The 21578-nt window shown below is 42.6% G+C and overlaps 1 protein-coding gene across 3 annotated transcripts in view; it reads right to left on the bottom strand.

The window, feature by feature from the left end:
* Positions 1–942: 942 nt before the first annotated feature.
* Slc18b1 (solute carrier family 18 member B1) overlaps positions 943–21578 on the bottom strand; it is a 45270-nt gene continuing 24634 nt past the window's right edge. For all 3 annotated transcript variants that reach the window (XM_031380603.1, XM_031380602.1, XM_031380604.1), the window contains 9 exons: positions 20061–20217; positions 13271–13407; positions 10441–10542; positions 8009–8100; positions 5341–5436; positions 3841–3915; positions 2476–2569; positions 2321–2373; positions 943–1914 (listed from right to left, as the gene is read on the bottom strand). In XM_031380603.1, the coding sequence (XP_031236463.1) occupies positions 1848–1914; positions 2321–2373; positions 2476–2569; positions 3841–3915; positions 5341–5436; positions 8009–8100; positions 10441–10542; positions 13271–13407; positions 20061–20217 (873 nt within the window). In that variant the 3' untranslated portion in view covers positions 943–1847. The remainder of the gene's footprint in view (positions 1915–2320; positions 2374–2475; positions 2570–3840; positions 3916–5340; positions 5437–8008; positions 8101–10440; positions 10543–13270; positions 13408–20060; positions 20218–21578) is intronic.

Below are 21578 nucleotides of genomic sequence, written 5' to 3'. Positions count from 1 at the left end.
TCCCTGCCGCCTGGCGGCTCCCCTGCGACTCTTGGGGTCTGTGCCTCCCTGCTGACTGCTCCCGGCTTGGGAACTCACCGGAGAGAAGATATAAAGTTTTCATTTTTAAGCTGACTTCCACCCCAAAGCCAACAATATGACGATTTGTTCTTTTGAGCATTGCTATAAACTCTGGTGTTTATGTTCTCCTTCTCTTTGCACAGATGTATGTTGCATAAGGGCATCGATTAAGTCTCTGGTACCTGTTAGCATTCTGTCTAAGCTCTGCCCCACAGTTACCTGACAACAGCCAGGTATGCCTGACTCATTATAAAAGGGGCTGCTTACCCACTCCTCGCTCTCTTGCTCCTCTCTTGATCTTGCTTTCCCTCCCTGCTCCTTTCCCCCTTTCACTGCTCATAGCCAGCTTTTACTTCTCTTCTCTCTCTCTCTCTCTCTCTCTCTCTCTCTCTCTCTCTCTCTCTCTTTCTCTGACTCTGCTATCTTCTTAAATCCCCTTCCATGACCTGGATAAACTCTATTCTATACTATACCTCTTGTGGCTGGTCTTTCAGGGGGAAAGGATGCCTCCGCATGGGCCCACTAAGACACCCTTTACCCCTATACCTGACTATACCTCCATAGAACATATCCCCCTTCTCTTTATCATTTTATAAACACAATAGTGCCTATCTATACAAGGTTGATTCTTAGAAAGAATTCAGAAGGCATTTCAGGGACTGTGCATATAGCCCAGTTGGTAGAGTGCTTGACTAGCATGCACTAGGGTTCAATACTCAGTACCCTGTGTAGTGGTGCATACATGCTGATCCCAGCACTTAGGAAGTCAGAGGCAGGATGCTCAGGAGTTCAAGGTTGCCCTCAGCTATACAGTCAGTTTCAGACTCCCCTGAGATACTTGGGACCTTGTTTCAAAAGTGTCTTGAATGAATACAACGAATAGCTAGACAAAAATCATTTATTATTCTATTAGAAAGGAAATGCAGCTACTACAATATGAAAATGAATCAGGAGGTACAAAGTTGCCATTCTAATTTCAAGTAGCAGCAAGGGCTTTCTGTGAAGTTGGAGTGTTTCTCCAGCATGGACCACATGAGGTGAGCATGGTTGGGCAGAAGGGTGTTGCCCTTCCTCGTGATGGAACACATTTCGCAGGAGTATGGAGAGCAGTAAACACAATAAGCAAATAAATTGTGAGTCTAAAACAAAGACAGGCTAAGATCAGAAACAAACAATGGTATGTGAATAATGTGTATAAGCCAAGATCACAACAGGACACAAGTGCATGCAGTGTTTTTCTTGGACCTGCCATGCAAACATTTTTAGAAAAACTGAAAGCCAAGAAATGCTCTGGAGTTTTTATATGGCAGGCAGGAAGTTTGCCTTTTTGATGAGTACAAACTTTGGTGCAGAGAAAGGCCATCTTTCAAAGCCAATTTCATGAAATTATTCGTTCTATTTTATATGTTCAATGTGAATTAAATAGCTTCATTTTTTTTCACTTATCAATTTCAAGAGGCACATCCACAGCACCTGTGAACTTGGAGTGCAAACTGAACATAAGAATGAGAAAGCAAAGACGATCAATAAAAACACTTGATGGGCAAGGTCGGTCTTTAAAAACATCAGCTTCAGTTGGTTCACCCTTCTCGTAGATGTTCCAGTGGGCCGCCTTGGCGAGCCAGCTTTCTGGAACTACAGGAAGCGCATCCTGGCTCCGGGTCATGTAAAAGCAGCTTGACACTTCCAGGGTGCAGGAAGCACAGATCACAAGAAGCTCCTCCAGGTACTGTGATCATAGTCATGGCACCTGTCTCAGGATCTGGATCAACTCAGAGCTTGCAAAGCTAGATGTCATTGGGCAAGAGAGCAGCTCGTTCCTCCTCTGTGCCAACGATGTTCTGAGCTTTAGATCTACAGTGCAGGAAAAAAACAAAAACAGTACTGTAAAAGAAATAAACATAGCGGATGGCAGCAGCTATGTACACACCTTTAATCCCAGCACTCAGAGGCAGAGCCTGGCAGACTCTGAGTTCAAGGCCAGAGTTCAGGGCTAGCCTGGTCTACATTGTGTGTTCCAGGACAACCAAGGCTACACAGAGAAATCTTGTTTCAACTCCCAGTTCCACCCCAAAAGAAAACTAAACACTAAGTACCTACATCTCAACTCAAGTACTTCCTTGGACCTGTCTGGCAAATAATGAGGCTTAGGGTGCCCTGAAATCTAATAGCAAGCAGGATGGAAAATAAAACTTCTTCTCTACTCTCATGAGCTGATTTCTTTTGAGAAGAAAGAAGTCCAGCAGGTGACGATACACACCTTCTTCTTGTCGTTGAGTCCTCCCAGAGGTAAAATAAGGCCATCGCGACACCCTTCAAGGCAATGAAACACACTGTCAAAGCAAGCCCTCCAAGGCGTATGTCTCCAAAATGGAAGCAAATGGAAGAAAACCCCACACATCCCAGGTTACTCACACTTAGCAGAGACCATAAGCCTTGTAGAGCTGCTGCCCACTCAAAACCAAGTTTCTCACACAGAAATCCTCCCAGGATAGGTCCCATGAAAGCACTAACACGGGGAGAAGAATGTGTGAATAGCTAACAGTGCAAAAATGATACAGAACACTTGGGTTAGAGATGTGGCTCAGCAGTTAAGAAGACTGACTGTTCTTCCAGAGGTCCTGAGTTCAATTCTCAGCAACCACATGGTGGATCACAACCATCTACAATGTGATCTGCTGCCCGCTTCTGGTGTAGAAGACAGCTACAGTGTACTCACATACATATAATATACACAGTTCTTTAATAAAAAATAGATGTGGGGCTGGAGAGATGGCTCAGCAGTTAATGACTGCTCTTCTGAAGCTCTTGAGTTCAAATCCCAGCAACCATCTGTAATGAGTTCTGGCACCCTCTTCTGGAGTGTCTGAAGACAGCTACAGTGTACTTACACATAATAAATAAATAAATCTTAAAAAAAAAATCCAGATGCAGGACACCCTTAAACTAGAACAACAAAGGCTAAACAGACAGGGCGACTGCTGGGTGTAAGAGAATCCTAGGTCTGGGTGTACCTCAGTATTAGAGCACATGCCCACAATACTTAAGGTCCTCATTTGATTCTCAGATCCAGAGCTGAGAAGGGCTGGGGGGCTGGGGGGCGTGAGAGAAAGAATAATGATTATTAGACACTTGTAGCATGTGTTTAAAAGGACCCTTCTGTTGTGGGGGTGGGAGATGCACTACATGACACAGCACCCATAAGAAGGTCAGAGACAGCCTTGTGTAATTGGTTCCCTTCTGCTTTCTGTCGTTCTGTGGGTTCTCTGGACTGAGCTCAGTCGTCTCCAGGCTTGTGTGGCAATTGCTTTACCTGCCCACCATATCACCAACCCCCTATTCTTCCTACTCTCACTATCTGAGTCAGTTCAGTACGTAGTTATTTACTTTATAGGTGTCACATCGCTGCCACACAGTGCAGTGTCAGGTCTAGTAGGGAGTAAATAAATAAGCAAAGAAGTAAGCAAGTGTATCAATAGAGGAATGTATTTCAAAAGTCTGAGATACGCTTCTACTAAAGAGCTTTTAAGAATCACCCAAAGGGCTGTTCACAAAGGAATCTTGGTTTGGTGTAAAGTCTTCTGACTTGGAATCCCACAGTGTGAATTAGTGAAGTCTACTGACACGTTAGACTTGGAGTCACATGGTATGATAATTAGATTTCTTGCTCTGCCTGGGTGAGCTTTTGCCTTAGAGAACTGCATGTGCCTTCTTGGTGTTTCAGTTTTCCATCTGTACCTTAGAGACAACACTTTCTCAGGTGCAAATAGATTCACTTACCCAACTGACCACATGGCACCAAAAAGACCAGATATGAGTCCCAGCGTACTTATGCCGTCTTCAAATCCATTTTCACTGTAGAGAGAGACATGGACATAGTCCATCATGGAGAGGAAAATTGGAGAACTTGTATGGAAAGATTGTTTGACAGATACATTAAGATAAACCAAGTAGCATATGAACATCCCATTTCTTTTTTTTTTAATATTTTATTTATTTATTTTATATATATAACTGTAGTTGTCCTCAGTCACACCAGAAGAGGGCATCAGATCCAATTATAAATGGTTGTGAGCCATCATATGGTTGCTGGGAATTGAACTCAGGACCTCTGGAAGAGCAGTCAGTGCTCTTAACCGCTGAGCCATCTCTCTAGCCTGAACATCCCATTTCTAAAAGTTAAAAAAAAAAAAAAAAAGAGTATGGGAGTCAGAGAAGTGGCTCAGTGGTAGAGTATGAGCCTCCTAGCATGCCTAAGGCCCTGGGCTCTATTACCAGCATGAAATGGACATCCAATCCACATAGAAAACATAGGCAGCTAAGGAAAACTGGGAGCAGATGAGGTGGCTCTCTAGGGAAGAGTACACCAATTGTCTGTCCAGTGCCAAATGCTCATCTCTGAAAACACACATACAAGTAACATCATAGATAATGACAAGGTTTAGAAACACATGTGTACACAAACACATATATGCATGCAATAACAATGAAAAGGGGAACTGGATTGGAAGAGAGAGGGGGGATATGAGAGGGCTTGGAGAAAATAAAGGGAAGGGTGAAATATATAATGATGTTAAATTTTCAAAACTTAGCAAAGAAAATATGCGAATCAAATTTGAAGGCATCTTTATAAAATAACTTAGTTACATCTGTATAATAGTAAGAATCATAACCCATTTGCATTAAATGCCAATTAGAAATATAAATAAGACGTTCTTGAAATAGGATGAAGAGAACAAAGGCTGCTCTAAGAAAATACAGAACCATCTCTTTGTCCTCTGAGCATCATTGAGCAATGCCAGCATAGTCGCAGACCTCAGTGTTCATGAACATGCCCACCACACAAGGAACAATGGCCAAAACAGATGGCTGGTCACCCATGCTCTTGTGTGGGTCTCCTCTAGTCAACAGGGGCACACCGAAACCTCTCCATTTGGCTCTGGATTTTTTAACTTATTCACACACACACACACACACACACACACACACACACACACACATACGTGTGAGCTTGCATGTGCACACACGCCACATGAGACATTTGGCAAACCAAGTATCTCCCTTTAGCCTATTCTACCTCACAGCATATTGTCACTATGCTATCACCGGGATGATCTCATTATTACTTATCTGATTTATATCACAGTATTTACATGCTATGAAATCGTGAGGATTTACTATTGGGCAAACATCCTATGAGACTGAATAGCTGAGATGAGACTGATGATCCCACCCCCGTGCCCATCACACCACAGCTCCTCAGACAACCAAGAAACTTACTATGCACAACTGAGCATCTCTGGGAAGGTCGGGATGATGCTCATTCCAGCAGAGACGCCATTTACAACTAACACCAGCACAAGAAGCCAGAGCTGACTGCAGAGAAATTTGGGAGAAACAGGCATCAGTATTTTAAGAGACACAAACTTAAATCAAGGAGGGCAGGATCCCAGAGTCAGCTGTACAAATTGCTGGGCTTCTTCACCTTGTCCGACAGCATTCAGGGAGAACTCATGCTGGCGCCTTAGACCGCTGCTGCAAACATAGCTCATGCATCATCTGAAGTCACTTTTGGTCACACATTCTGCATACATGTGGTTAGTCACACACACTACACATCTGTAACCATCTGGCCCGCTCATCATAACAAAATCCTCTCAATGTCAATGCTGTTGCTCATCTCATTAAACACAGGAAGAAGGGAGGTGCAGAGAAAGAGATAAGAGCCTGACTCATTCTGTGTGGGCTTGCTTCTCACTCATGGAGAGGGAACTGACAGGCTTATTTTATTTTATCTAGGTACTTGATAGACATTATGCATTTAATTCTTGTCATATCTGTATTAATTAGCTTTAGTTTCTTTAAAACAATTTTAGTCGTATTTCTTTATTTTAGAGGGGAGGTGTGCCGCAGTGTGGATAGAGGTCAGAGGGCAACAAGTGTGAGTTGGGTTCTCTCCTTCTACCTTGTAACTCCTAAAGTTAAATCCTGGAGAATTAACTCATTCCCAGGTTTTGCAGCAAGTATCTTAATATGTTGGCCATGTTGCTGACCCTGGTTTCTTTCTGTAGACAAGAAAGCTCAGGCTCTTGCAAGTTAAATGATTTGCTCAAGTTCTGCTACTAGTTGACAAGCCAAAATTCAAATCCAAAAGACTCCAAAATTACCCTTGTTCTCTGACAGTGTTTCATGTAAAGCATGTGAAAAAGCCTTAGAGGCTCATTTCCCTTTGATAAATTTTAATAAACAAATTATAGCAAAATGAGCAACTACTGCATGCTAAAAATGACCTGGAAACAATAAAAGTCTCAGTCCCTCTCAGTGAGTGAGAAGAAAGAATTAAAAATAAACTGTATTCTCTTACGTATCAAGCAGAGGATGCTAGCAATAAATACTATTTTGAAATTATTCCAAACAACTGTGCAATTGAAACACAGGAGAAAGGAGATAAGATGGTACGCACTTTTTTTTTTAATTATAGTTGATTTTCTTTTCTTTTCTTTCTTTTTTTTTTTTTTTTGGATATTTTATTTATCTTTCAAATGTTATTCCCTTTCCCGTTTTCCCTCACCCTGGAAACACCCTATCACATCCTCCCTCCCCCTGCTTCTGTGAGGGTGTTCCACCACCCACCCACCCACTCCCACTTCCTCACTCTCTATTCCCAATTCCCCTACACTGGGGCATCTATCGAGCCTTCATAGGAACAAGGACCTTTCCTCCCATTGATGTATGGCAAGGCCATCCTCTGCTACATATGCAGCTAGAGTCATGTGTACTTCTTTGTTGATGGCTTAGTTCCTGGGAGTTCTGGGGGGTCTGGTTGGTTGATATTTTTGTTCTTCCTATGGGTTGCAAATCTCTACAACTCCTTCAGTCCTTTCTTTAACTCTTCTATTGGGGACCCTGTGTTCAGTCCAATGGTTGGCTGAGAACATCCACCTCTGTATTCGTAAGGCTCTGGTAGGACCTCTCAGGAGACAGACACATCAGGCTCCTTTCAGCATGCACTTTTTGGCATCCACAATAGTGTCTGGGTTTGGTAACTGTATATGGGATGAATCCCCAGTTTTACAGTCTCTAGGTAGCCTTTCCTTCAGTCTCTGCTCTACACTTTATCTCCATATTTGCTCCTGTGTGTATTTTGTTCCCCTTCTAAGAAGGACCAAAGCTCCCATACTTTGGTCTTCCTTCTTATTGAGCTTCATGTGGTCTGTGAATTGTATCCTGGTTATTTGGAGCTTTTGGGCTAATATCCACTTATCAGTGAATACATACCATGTATGTTCTTTGTGATAGGGTTACCTCATTCAGAATGATTATTTTCTAGTCCTATCCATTTGCCTAAGAATTTCATGAATTCATCATTTTTAATAGCTGAGTAGTACTCCATTGTGTAAATGTACCACATTTTCTGTATCTATTCCTCTGTTGAAGGACATCTGGGTTGTTTCCAGTTTCTGGCTATTATAAATAAGGCTGCTATGAACATAGTGGAGCATGTGTCCTTATTACATGTTGGAGCATCTTCTGGGTATATGCCCAGGAGTGGTATAGCTGGGCCCTTAGGTAGTACTATGTCCAATTTTCTGAGAAACCACCAAACTGATTTCCAGACTGGTTGAGAGGGTACACACTTATAAATCCTAGCATTTGAGAGGAGTCTGGATGATCATAAGTTCAATGCCAGGCTCAGCTAACAAAACAAACAAGCAAACTAATACTTTATAAATAAGAATTAGCATTTTTCTCATCTGATAAGGAGTTCACTTTTTAAGATTTGCTTAGAGCACTGCCAACTTCTAGTAAATAAGGCTCTGTCAGTCAAGCAGAAAGTCCAGTCCTAAGTCAAGGTCATTGTTTAAATAGCAATGCCCACAGCACCAAGGTATTTAAAAAGTTAAATAATTACTATTTCTCCAAAAGCATGGGGAACAAGAAAAGTTACCTTTTAATGTGCAGAAGGGGAACAGGTCCTAACAGCATGTAGCACGCAGCTGTGATTAAGTTTCCAAAAACCAGAAACCATTTCCTTAGATTCTGGTAAAGAAAAAGAATGTAAAGCTTAAGCCAAAAGGCCCTCTATAATCAAACAATTTTTAAAAACTTACAGTAATAACATTCAAAAATCCAAATCCATTGAAGCAAACGAAGTTATCCATTTAAGAGAAAATTGGAAGATGATAAACTTAAGGGCAAAGAGAATATTTTACAGGATGACCATAGAAGTCCCATAGGAAGGGACCACACAGCAGACCTGCACATCGTCAACTATTACAAGCATGTAAGACCTTGCCAATGTCTTTCTTTTAAGAGCTAGGTCTTGCCAGCCTGGTCTACAAGACAGCCAGGGCTACAAGACAGCCAGGGCTACAAGACAGCCAGGGCTACACAGAGAAACCCTGTCTCGAAAACAAACAAATAAAAAAAAGCTAGGTCTTGCAATATAGCCCTGGCTGACATTGAACTAATAATCTCTTAGTATTCCTGCCTTCCAGGAGCTGGGGTAACTGACATTGGCTACCATGATGCCTGGCTTAAGGTTATGTCTTCACATTTAGCTACAAAGGCTGTTTGAGATGTGGTTCTTTTAATATAGTTCCAAATCAAAGTCACTGGCCTTTTTTTTTTTTTAAGTTGTGGGGGGAGCGGTGGGGGTGTGTATGTGTGTGATTTTTTTGAAGCACGGTTTCCCTCTGTAGCCCTGGTTGTCCTGGAACTCTTCTGTAAACCAGGCTGGCCTTGAACTCACAGAGATCCACCCACTTCTGCCTCCTGAGTGCTGGGATTAAAGGCATATACCACCATTGCCTAGCCAAAGTCATTGTTGAAATATTAATACATATACTGTATTATGCTAAATGTACTGGCTAGTTTTGTGTGTCAACTTGACACAGGCTGGAGTCATCACAGAGAAGGGAGCTTCAGTTGGGGAAGGACCTTCATGAGATCCAGCTGTGGGGCATTTTCTCACTTAGTGATCAAGGGGGTAGGGCCCCTTGTGGGTGGTGCCATCCCTGGGCTGGAGGTCTTGGGTTCTATAAGAGAGCAGGCTGAGCAAGCCAGGGGAAGCAAGCCAGCAAGGAACATCTCTCCATGGCCTCTGCATCAGCTCCTGCTTCCTGACCTGCTTGAGTTTCAGTCCTGACTTCCTCTGGTGATGGACAGCAATGTGGAAGTAAGCTGAATAAACCCTTTCCTCCCCAATTTGCTTCTTGGTCATGATGTTTTGTGCAGGAATAGAAACCCTAACTAAGACCCTAAAACTGTATTAGTCCTCTTCCAGGGGGCCACAGTTTGTTCCCAGCACCTATGTCAGGTGGCTCACAACCGCTAGAAGTCCAGCTTCCAGAGAGCCAAAGTCCCTTCTGGTCTCTGAGGTCACCAATGTACATGAGGCATTTATGTGCACAGACACAAACAAAAATGAAGGTAAATCTTTTTTTAAAAAGAAGACATTATCCTTTTGAGACTTGGGTTACTAAGTCAATCCCCATAATATATATGTCTTGATACATGTATGTGAAAAAATAAAGAGAGAAAAATGTAAAATCTAAGCAGTAAATCCTCAGAAGCAGCCGTGGAATTGTGGGGTCTGGTTAATGGTGCTGTTTGTATATATCAGTCATGAAGACAGAATGGGCTTGGCCAAACTGAGAGAACAGAACAAGATGGCTACTGAACGAGGAGGCACACTTCCAGGGTCATCTTTCAGACTCACTAAGTCAGAATTTCCCTGTAACAGTTTCTCAATATGATCAAGTCCAATAACTTCTAAAACTCTGCATTTGTGATTAGGATTGGATTTTTTGTTTTATTTTATTTTGTTTTGCTTAGGTCATTAAGAACGCTTTAGAAAGTATTATATAAGCCAGGCTTTTTTTTGTTTGTTTGTTTTTTTGTTTTTCGAGACAGGGTTTCTCTGTGTAGCCCTGGCTATCCTAGAACTCACTCTGTAGCCCAGGCTGGCCTCAAACTCAGAAATCTGCCTGCCTCTGCTTCCCAAGTGCTGGGATTAAAGGTGTGAGCCACCACTGCCTGGCGCCAGGCTTGTCTTAACAATGACAGACTGTGATCCTGGCTCAGGGAAGATTGAAGCAAGAGGACCAAGATCCAGAACAGTCTGAGCCACAGTATAAGACTCTCCCTTAAAAAAACAAGTAGTCTCATAGTCTAACTGTCATTTGCAGGATTTTTACTATCAGACTCATTTTCACTGAAATACTGAACTTGTGTCCACTTAGAGCAACAACCGAGGCGGGGAGACACTGAATTCTCTCTCTCAGGCCAGCTGAAGGTGTGAGTTTTAAGCAATGGAACTTTAAAACTCTGGGGAAGTAGCTACAGATCTAAACATGGAAAGCAATTCAGTGTACATACAGGCATCTTATCACTGAGTAGACCAAACAGCGGCGAGGAAATGGTGTAGGTTAGAGACAGACCCAGGAAGACCAGTCCCACGTATCCAGTTGACAAACTGAACTGAAAAAGAAATGGCATATTAAAGCTGAACTACATCTCTCTTTAAAATAAACATTCCCCTTTCCCTCCTCTGCCTGAGCTCTATCAGCTTCACTCAGTACTAGCATTGTGGCTAGCTGTCCATGGCTGTGCCTAGGGAACAGTGTGAAGGGAGAGACTGTAACTCATTCTAGCTCATGGTTTCAGAGCATCCTGGAGGGGATGGTGCAGGAGAGCGCAGAACTTGCATGCTGGAAGTCAGGAAGCAGAGACAGCATGCCTGTGCTCACTGGCTTTCTCCTTTCTTCCTGCATTTCATCTCAGCCCCATCTCTGAGGTGATACTCCAACATTCAGGGCATCCCACCCAGTTAGTGCTGCCTGAAAGTAACCTCAAGCCTTACCCAGAAATACACCTTACTAATTTCTTAGGCACTTTTCTTGTTAGAACACCTGGGAGTCAGGCTTCCTCTGTGTGTTGTGGAACTGGCTATAGAGTTTGCACCCAAGGTTTGCTCAGGACACCAGCCCAGACAGACCAGAAGGAAGCAGAACCCCTAGGCTGGCAGAATTCCTGTGTGCCTAGTCCCTCTGGTCCCAGTTACTCCCGGTGTTGGGACAGATTTTGGGTCCTCCTCACCTCTGATCCTCGCGAGTCAGAGTGCCTGGGAGTGGAGCTTCCTCTTTTAGGCACTTTTCTATCTAATCAAGTTATCAATCAAGACAACTGGAGTGTGGTCTATCCCAAAAGCCTGTACATGGGATATGTTCTTCTAGCTGTCTGGGCTGCTTTGTCTGGCATCAGTGGGAAAGGAGGTGTCTAACCTCAAAAAGACTTGAAGCAGGGGTGGGGATGGTGGGGGTGGGGTGAGGGGTGGGGGGGTGGTGTTGGGGATGTGGGGGGCGGTGACAGACGGGCGGCAGGGGGAGGGTGCAGTGACCCCTGAATTACTAATATTAACACTCTGTAGTTAAAAATCTTACCTAAGAAACTCCAGTGTTGTGTACATTTGTCCATGCAGAAAGCTTCCCATTTTCCCCTCCCGCCCAAGGCAAGCACAATAAGCAGGGAGCTGGTCTCCAAGCTGCAGCTAGCACAGGGCTCCCTCCCCCCTCCATCTCTCCCCAGCAGCTCCGAAAGAACTTAGACTACTGTTAGAATGGCACTACCCAAAGGCCCCCCATTAATGAAAACATCTTGTAGAGCCAAGTGCTAAGGAGAGACATCCTCCCAGTCTCGGGGTCACCAGGACTGGCTGGCAGTCTCAGATAAGCGGCCGAATTCTCCAGGTGCCTGTTCTTGAGACCTCAGAAATAATAACAAACCCAGAGAGGATTAGAGCTCCCTCCATTTAATTCATAGAAAAAAGTAATCAGAGGTCACAGACAGTTATGTCCAGCCATAAAATTAGTTCCTGATAACACCAAAACAGACACCCATTAATCCCCCACCAGCTTCAGCTCCGCCCTCACAAAAAGCATTTCACTCCCTCTCACTCTGAAGCATTCGAAGAATTCCCAGTTTTGTATATAAACTCATGTTTTTTTGGGCTCGGGGTCATATGCGATCACTCGCTTATAGTGTGTGTAAAGCATGTGATCCGAGTCTGGACTGGAATAAAATGCTCTTTTGTAATTACAGCAGACTTTGCAATTCTTGGGCTCGTTTGAGTTTTCCCATGGACTCTGGGCACAGTCAGAGGAGGCACCATTGATTCAGAGAAGAGGACGGAAAGGATCATGGGAGCGGGTGCCAGGGAGGGGGTGGTAAATAGGATGTAAAATGAATAAGTAAAATATAATTAAATTTAATAAAAATAAAAAAGGAAGAGGTGGGACAAAGAACATGGAGAAAGGGTAGGGAGCTTTACATGGAGGAATATATTAATTTTAGAATATATATTAGCACAATATTTTTATATAAGAAACAAAAATGTTTTTTTATAATAAAAATGTTTGAGGCTTTAAAAAAATTAGCTTTTATTGAATTCCCTTTAATTTTCCCTTACTTTGAACATGGGTAAATATTTTTTTTCTAAGGAGGAAAAAAAATTCCAACCACCTAGCAGAAATTCTAAGAGCTTTTATTTTTGTACCATTTGACGTTAAACACATTATTTGAATTCTATAAACTGTTCTATTTTCATATACACTGTTTCACAAATTTTATATATACCAAAAAAAAGTCATACACAGAACTTATTAAAGGATGTTCTTGGATCCCAGCCATAGGTATGGCTTGGGGGCGGGGGGGCAGGATCTGAGCAGGAGAGGGTGTGTCACTGTGAAAAGCAAAATAGTTAATAGGAATCCAGCATTCATGTTTCAGCAATGGAGATGCTTGGCTCCTTTCTCCTAGTCTGTAGTATAGACCATAGTCATCTGATTATATGAAATAGCTAGAAAGAAAGTGGACCAGGGGACATCTGGAAGAGAAGGACCACTCACATCAGAAGGCCTAATGACCTAGTGACCACTTCTGATGCCTCATTACAACTCACACAAGTAGAGAAAAGGTGTCCTAGTGAGGTAGCATGGAAGATGCCCTCACAGACCGTACAGACGTGAGCAAAGGCAACAGCGCATTGGACTCTAGGAGAAGATTCTTAATGGATCAGACCCCAGATCACAGAGAACAACACTGAGGGACTGGAGTGCAGATCCCTAACTACCTCCTCTCACAGCTGAAGGACTTCCTCTGAGGAGCTGAGGGCACATAATCAAGGCCACTGGTGCAGAGCAGAGCTTACCTTCTCCATGACAAAGAGAGACAGGGTTGGGTCGAGGAAGCCAAAGCAGGAGCTGAGAGAAATGATCACGAAGGCTATAAGGCTGATCTTGGGTAAGGTGACAAGTTTCCAGAAGGACTGTTTCCCTGGATCGGACTCTTGGGGTTACAAATAGAAACAAAGATATATCATAGCAATTAACATCTCTTAGCATTATCTTTTAACTTACTTTGAGGGCCAAAGCTATTAAGACTATCTATCTCATAATAAAAAAATTGTACAATCGAGTTGCCTGAAATTAAATAGTATCATCTACATAAGCTTCTAAACTCTTCATCTTTAGGATCCACAATCAATTTTATTGAAAAGATTGGCTTTTATTCTGGCATGGTGGTGTATACACACCACCTCAGCACTTGGGAGGGAGACACAGGAAGCTCAGGAATTCATCTCATCCTCGGCTACGTAGTGAGTGAAGTCAGCCTGACTCTGTAACACTTATCTCAAAAGACAGACAAAACACAACTTCAGTTAACAAATTCAGATAAATTGAAATCATGTAACTTTTCTCATCATAATGCAATAAAAGTTTAAAAAAAAAAACAAAACTCCAAAATAAAAAAGCAAGCCTCAGGTTTTCAAATACAAATAGTGTCCAGTGGAATCAGTGTGTGCAGAGAGGTAGGCCTTTTGAAGTGGAGTGAATAGCTGCAGTGAAGGTACCATCGGAGCTTCGAGCTCCATCAGGAACCAGTGTGTGTGTGTATGTGTGTGTGTGTGTGTGTGTGTGTGTGTGTGTGTGTGTGTGTAGGGGAGCTTCTCATTTGCCTTGTAAAGCAAGACCTGGTTATTTTTGTGAGTGCAAAATAAACACAACATTGAGAGACTGGAAGGCGGTGTGTTAATGTGTAAACTACTTTTATCATTTAGGATCACTTCTCCCAGTCTCCTAACCCAAGTTCATGACTATCTGAGTATCAGGCATGGCTATTTGCAATATCTAAAAATTCAGGAAGTGTACAAACTTTTGCTATTTTAGGTAATATTCTCAGGGAAATTTTCAGAATACAGAGAATACTGTTAGTCAAAAGCTGAACTCTCAAACCGGGGTATGCATTTTACTTTAGAGAGGAAATAGTGCCATCTGGTGGCATAACCAGGTATTGCCAGCAGGTAGTTGATCTTAGTGGATTTTGAACTTTAATGAATTTGAATTGAAAATACAAAAGATGGACTGGAGAGATGGGTTGGTAATTAAGAGCACTCACTTCTCTTTAAGAGGAACAGAGTTATGTTTACAGTACCCACATCAGATGGCTCACAGTCACCTGTAGCTCCAGCTCCTGAGGATCCAATGCCTCTGGGCTCTACAGGTTTCTGCACTCGTCACATAATTTAAAATGGTAAAGATAACCAGGCATGGGACACTTGCCTTTTATCCCAGCAATTGGGAGAGAGAGAGGTTGTTGGACTCTAAGTTCAAGACCATCCCGGTTTACAAGAGAGAGGTGCAGGACAGCCAGAGCTCTACACACACACACACACACACACACACACACACACAGAGAGAGAGAGAGAGAGAGAGAGAGAGAGAGAGAGAGAAAGCAAGAGAGAGCAAAAACAACAAATAATATAATAAAATAATAATTTTAATTATAAAAAGATTTTGTTTTAGTCTGTTACATTTCTTGTGTATACAGAAAGCATTATCCATTATAATAACAGTTAAGAGATTAACAATAGGGAGCTGGTGTGGTGGATCGGTGGTTAAGAACACTAGCTCCTCCTGCAAAAGACAGGGATTCAATTCCCAGTACCTACACAGCAGCTCACATCCATCTCTAACGCCAGTTTCAGGAGATCTAATTCCTTCTTTCTGATCTCTGTGGGCACCAGACATGCACACAGTCAAAAACCCATACATATAAAATGAAATAAGTAAAGTTTACCAATAGTTTTAAATTTAAAATAGGGCTGGAGAGATGGCTCAGCAGTTAAGAGCACTGACTGCTCATCCAAAGGTCCTGAGTTCAAATCCCAGCAACCACATGGTGGCTCACAACCACCTGTAATGAGATCTGACGCCCTCTTCTGGTGTGTCCGAAGACAGCTACAGTGTACTTACATATAATAATAAATAAATCTTTAAAAAAATTAAAATAAAAGGATGTATCAAAACACTTATAAAAAGCAACACTTTACTGGTGTAAGTGAAAACTCTTCGGTAGACAAAACCAAACCTATGGAATGTTTCAAGGGTACTTCCTCCAAATCCTGGTATCACTATGAGACAGAACTCCCTGGTCACCAACACCCACCCTGAAGTGTATCAGAGACAGGGGAATGGGGAGTCCATGAAAAAAGCCACACATGACACCATTATCTTACAAAGAAGAGATCTGAGGAAACTACTTAGAAAAGGGGACAGAGATAGATGATGCTGGTTCAGTAGAGGCTATTGAAGAGTTTGCATATTCAAATTCAACTTTGTGTGACAACTCTCTTGTTGACACTCAACAACTGCTCATATGGCTTTCAGGATAGGATGTGTGTTTCATAAAGATTATATTTTGAGTTTGCCTACAATCCTGTCATGCTGCAGGCAGAGATAGGAGGGCCAGCCTCAGAAAACAAATTAATTTACAAGTAAAAATGAGACTTATGAGTAGTGTATGACATTGATGTTTGTATATGTGTATGCACATGTGTGCAGTAGAACGAGTAAACCCAAGGAGCTAACAAAGGCCACAACTTACATCTCACGCTTGCCACTTTCTGTATGCGAACTTTTAAAATCTACTCTCTTAGTGATTCCCAAGTACGATGGCTTTGTGTTCTGAGGCTTTAGCTCCACATTGTGAACAATGCCATGTAAAGGAAGAAATAGTCAAAGGCAGGGGAATCACTGAACTCAGTCCAGCCTGGTCCAGGATGGACAGGGCTGCACAGAAAAACCCTGTCTTAAAAAAAAAATTATATAATAATAACAATAATAATAATAATAACTGGAAAAAATCCAGAAACAATGAGTTTCTAAAGTTTAAATAATTTTAATTATAGTAATTTTACTTGTTTATACTTTCATTATTATTGCTAATTTCCTTCTACAAATTCTGTATTTATTTTATGAGTATGTGGTGCTTTGCTAATATGTATGTCGTGCCATGTACCTGCCATGTGCTTCTGGTGCTTTAGAGGCCAGAAGAGGATGCTCTGTCCTGAGACCTGAGTTACAGATGCTTATAAACCACCATGTGGGTTCTGGGACTTGAACTCTGGTCCTCTGCAAGAGCAGCTGAAAAGGTCAGCTCAGGAGCTTTGGAAAAGGTCATGGAACACTCGCCCCTCCGGAAGGGAGAGGCTAAATTAATATTCCTCAGACCACAGGGTAGGAACAAACCTTCAGGACGGACCTTCGCCCACCTTCCTACAAAGGAAGTCCTTGCCACCTCATTCCCTGAAGACCAATCAGTTTAAAAAGTCACACTGCTCTGCCAATCACATTGTGCCTAATGGCTGCTGCCCTGAAAACTGTATCAAAGCTCACTGAACAAGCTGTGCGGGGGTCGCCTCCTCTCCTTTGGTCTGGGACAACCCCAGTGCACTGGAACAATAAATTCCTCTTGCTTTTTGCATCGATTCAGGCTCCACATGGTTCACTCAGGGGGTCCCCTGTAAGCTAAGTCTTACAGAGTGTTACACAGCCAGTGCTCTTAACCACTGAGTTATCATACCAGCCCCTTATTGTTAATCTCTTAACTGTACCTAATTTTAAATTAAACTTTATCATAGCTATGTATGCATACATAAAAACATAGTAGAAGTGGGCTTGATATGTGCTCTGGTTCGGAGTACAGGTGCCTGTCTTCTAGCATGTGGCCCACAAAGGAGGTGGGACTATTCTGTGACCTCATAGATCCTTCTGTCATCATGGTGTAGAGTAGTTCTCAAGTTGAGGGCTTTAATGAGAGGAGTGACATGCCATGACTGTTAGAACAGAACACCAGGGAACAACTGGAAATCACATATGGAAATGAGGGTCAAGTATCCCTGGTGGGTCGTGAGGAAGAAAGGAATGAACAGAGAGCAAAGAACACCAGATTCTGCCTGCAAGAGACAACTATCTGTTACTATCTGTTGTAGATAGCCCTGGGGCTGCTTGTATTTTAATGCTAATTCCACTCTTCTGGGGGGGGGGGGGGGGGGGGGGGGGAGGCTCCTTTAGAACAAGGAATGAATCAGTACTCAGGTGACTTCCTGTCTTCCTGTGAATCTTCTCCCCAAAGGCTAGAGCCAGTGATTGGGCAGGAAAAGGGAAGGTGAAGCTGAAAGTTTGGGAGAGAAGGAGGAGTGGGAGAAGAGAAGACTACAGAGGAGGAGGTGGAAGGAAAGTGAAGCAGACACCTGGCCTGAGAAACCCAAGTAATAAGGGTCTCCTAGATGGGGAAGATGGTAATGTAGTGGTAGATCTGCCCAATCTAGGTGTGGAGCTTGTATTCATATTAACTGAGTTGTGTTTTCTTTGTCTGGGCTTATTTGGGTTGGAGATTTACTGCAAGAACTATCCTAGTTGTCTGCATTAAAACTTTCAATAGCTTTATTTACACTTATTTAGGAACACTCCAATCTGAATTATAACCTTAAGGATTTTTTTATATTTCAGTTTTAAGTAGTCTGTCTTAGCTGTCTTTTCTCATATCCTAATGTAATAAGGAGTTAATTTTTTTCTTCTGCTACATGAGAATCTGACCCCCTTTTTTTTCTTTTTTTTTTTAAATTTCTTTTATTGGATATTTTCTTTATTTATATTTCAAATGTTATTCCCTTTCCCAGTTTCCCTCCCTCCCAGAGACACCCTATCACAACCTTCCTCCCCTTGCTATCAACAAAGGAGTACACATGGCTCCAGCTGCATATGTAGCAGAGGATGGCCTTGTCATTCACCAATGGAAGGAGAGGTCTTTGGTCCTATGAAGGCTTGATAGATGCCCCAGTGTAGGGGAATTGAGGGTGGGGAGGTAGGAGTGGGTGGGTGGGTGAAGGAACACCCTTTCTTTTTTTTTTTTATGATTTATTTATTTTATATATGTGAATACACTGTTGCTGTCTTCAGACACACCAGAAGAGGGCATCAGATCCCATTACAGACGGTTGTGAGCCATTGTGCTGTTGCTGGGAATTGAACTAAGGACCTCTGGAAGAACAGTCAGTGATCTTAACCACTGAGCCATCTCTCTAGCCCTATTTTTTTTTTATTAGACTTATTTATTTTTTATGTGTGAGTGTTTTGCTTGCCTGTTTGTATACAGGCCACACGCATGACTGAAGGCCAAGGGGGAGAGAGGAGGGTGTAGACCCCCAGGAACTGGAGTTACAGACAGATAGCTGTGAGCCACCACATGTTTGCTTGGGAATCAACTCTGCAAGAGCAGCCAGTGTTCACCACTGACCCATCTTTCCAGGACAGTTGCTGACTGATTTTTCAATTATCAGTCAAATATCCATCATACCTGGACACAGCCTAGGATGATAAACTAAGGGAAAAACCAAGTAAAACAAAACAAACAGATTCCTTATACTTGCAGAGAAGATAAGCTCCACCTTGTGGTTTACTGTGGTATTGCCTCTCTGGCTCTGTTTTCCCCAGTTCCCCAGTTCTAGTGCCCCAGCTCTAATGCTGACCTCATCCAGCTCTGTTACATAGTAGTCTGGCAAGAATACAAGTTGACTTCCCTACTAAGAATCAATGCTTACAATGTACATAACCTAGCTGGTAAATTTCGTTTGGACCAAAGGGAACTACAACTGAGCCTTCTGTGCTCCTTGCCCTGGTTAACTCCTATCAGTTAACCAGTGACCATAGGTCCCTGAAAACATAGGTGCTTATCACAGAGACCAGTGATTTAAGTGGGGATAGAAGCCTTGAAACCAGAATGATTCCACTACTGTGCCAGAGAACTGTGTCCTTGTAACTATTACTGCTACAGACAGGCAGAAGGCCCACTGGGAAAGAAGAATTGGCCTTGCCCTGCTACATTGAATGTTTAAGTTTGGGATGTATCTCAAAGAAACTAACAGAGTAAAACACAAACTTCACTTTGTGCTCAGGATGGCCTGAGCTCCACTCCACTGGCTGAGTACACAAAGTTGACCTAGAGTTGGGAATGGTAGAACCAGGAAGATCTCTGTGAGTGGGAGACCAGCCTGTGAGTTCCAGGACAGGCAGGGCAATATAGTGAGACCTTATTTAAAAAAAAAACAAACCAACAAAAGAACCTAAAAACCAAGTTGGCCTAGAACTTACAGGGATCTCACCTTGCTTTTACTGCTTTGTAGACAAAATGTGTTACCCACAGCAATTTCTGGTGAAAATTTAGTTCAGCCCAATGTGAGCAGAAATTAAATATTTGATTTTCCCAAAAAACTAGAAAATTTTGTGATATGCTTATTTTTATTTTATTTTTATTTTAAGATAGGGCCTCATGCAGCCTGGGCTGGCCTTAAACTCACTCTATGGCTGAGGTGCTTTAAAGGACCATGCTCTGTTTGTGTGGAGCGAGAGAGCAAACCCAGGGCTTGACACATGGGAGACAAGAACTCTGCTAACTGAGCTATATCCCTAGTCCTCTGTAAGCAAAAATTCTCATAAATTAATTACCCATGTTTTAGGAAAGAGGACCAGCTTTTGAGGGTGCAGCAAAAGAGGAATCATTGATTACATTAACTGAAAAGTAACATACCATATTGTATCTTTTACAAAGACATAAAAGTAAAATAAAAAGTCTAAAATAGGCATTAAGCTTGAACTTACCATAACTAGGCAAAATGCATAGGTTGAGTGGTATCATCAGCAGAACTATGCACCCCAGAAAAATAAAGGGCACCTCGTAGCCAAAGGATTGATACAAAAGGCCACCCAAAGGGGGACCTGCCACCAGCCCCAGGCCAGAAAAAACCTCAAGACTTCCCTAAAAGTAAAAAAAAAACAAAAAACAAAACAAACAAAAACAAAACAAAAAGAGAGAGAGAGAATTTAGCTCATGTATTTTAGTTGAAGAATTACTAGTGTCAGGCATATGACATACACCTTTAATTTCAGCACTTGGGAAGACCCCATCTCCAAATGCCTGGTACTGTAAACGTAGCTAGCCTCCCTGTGGCTGGTAAGGTCATAGGCACGGGAATAGACCCTGGTAACTTCCATTTTCCTAAACCAGTATAGTTTGTAACCACATTTGAAATATTTATCCTTATATCCACAGGGATGTGCACCTCCTACCTTTTATCAAAGAAGCTTCTGTTGGAAGCTGATGGAGCCCATTACAGAAATCTACAACTGGTCAGTCACAGGGTGCTCCACACCAACTGATGCACCACAACCCATATACCTGAGTCTCAGGGAGCACCAAGGAATAGGGGCAGAAAGATGGTAAGCGCCAGAGGACATCTCCTGTGAGAGAGTGTCTTCTACAGGAGACAGGGGCAGAAAGATGGTAAGCGCCAGAGGACATCTGCTGTGAGAGAGTGTCTTCTATAGGAGACAGGGAAGTTGCATCCTTGAAATCCCAATGATACAGTTACCTAAGGAAGACCAGCACAATGACTACACCAGCTGACATGCCACAGGGATGGGAGAAATCTCACAAAGCTTTATCCCCAGATGAAGCACTACAGGCAACCAATGACTGCTAAAAAAGAGAGAATTAGTTTCCTCCAAGGGGGAGGCCCCTGACTGGTTATCCAACCCAGTGGTCAAGGCTGAGCATATATACATATAAGCAACATTAGATGAACTTGGTGGAAGCTGTATTTACACACACACACACACAAACACACACACACACACACACAAAGCAGTAATTAAAGAAAAGGAGTGGAAATTATATAAATATTGTACTCATGTAGAAATTCTCAAAAACGTAAATAAAAACAGAATTATGAGAGTAACTACTTTTAAAAATGTCATTTCACAGAGCAGACCTTGGGCACAAACTCTGCAGTCAGTCCCACAACACCCAGAGGAAGCTCCACTCCCAGGTGCTCTAACACACCCAGGATCAGAGGTGAGGAGGACACAACATCTGTCCCAACATTGGGAGTAACTGGGACTAGCAGGACCCAGGCACACAGGAACTCCACCAGCCCAGTGGCACTGGTTCCTTCTGGTCTGTCTGGGCCGGTGCCCTGAGCAAACCTTGGGTGAAAATTCTGAAGCCAGTCCCACAATACCCAGAGGAAGGTCCACTCCCAGGCGCTCTAAGAAGCCCAGGATCACAGGATCCCAGAGACAGCTTGACTCTGAGGAGTTCTGACACAACCAGGATCACAG

This window comes from Mastomys coucha, unplaced genomic scaffold, assembly GCF_008632895.1.
Source record: "Mastomys coucha isolate ucsf_1 unplaced genomic scaffold, UCSF_Mcou_1 pScaffold2, whole genome shotgun sequence".
NCBI classification, from domain to species: domain Eukaryota; kingdom Metazoa; phylum Chordata; class Mammalia; order Rodentia; family Muridae; genus Mastomys; species Mastomys coucha.
This window is presented reverse-complemented; position numbering and strand designations above follow the sequence as displayed.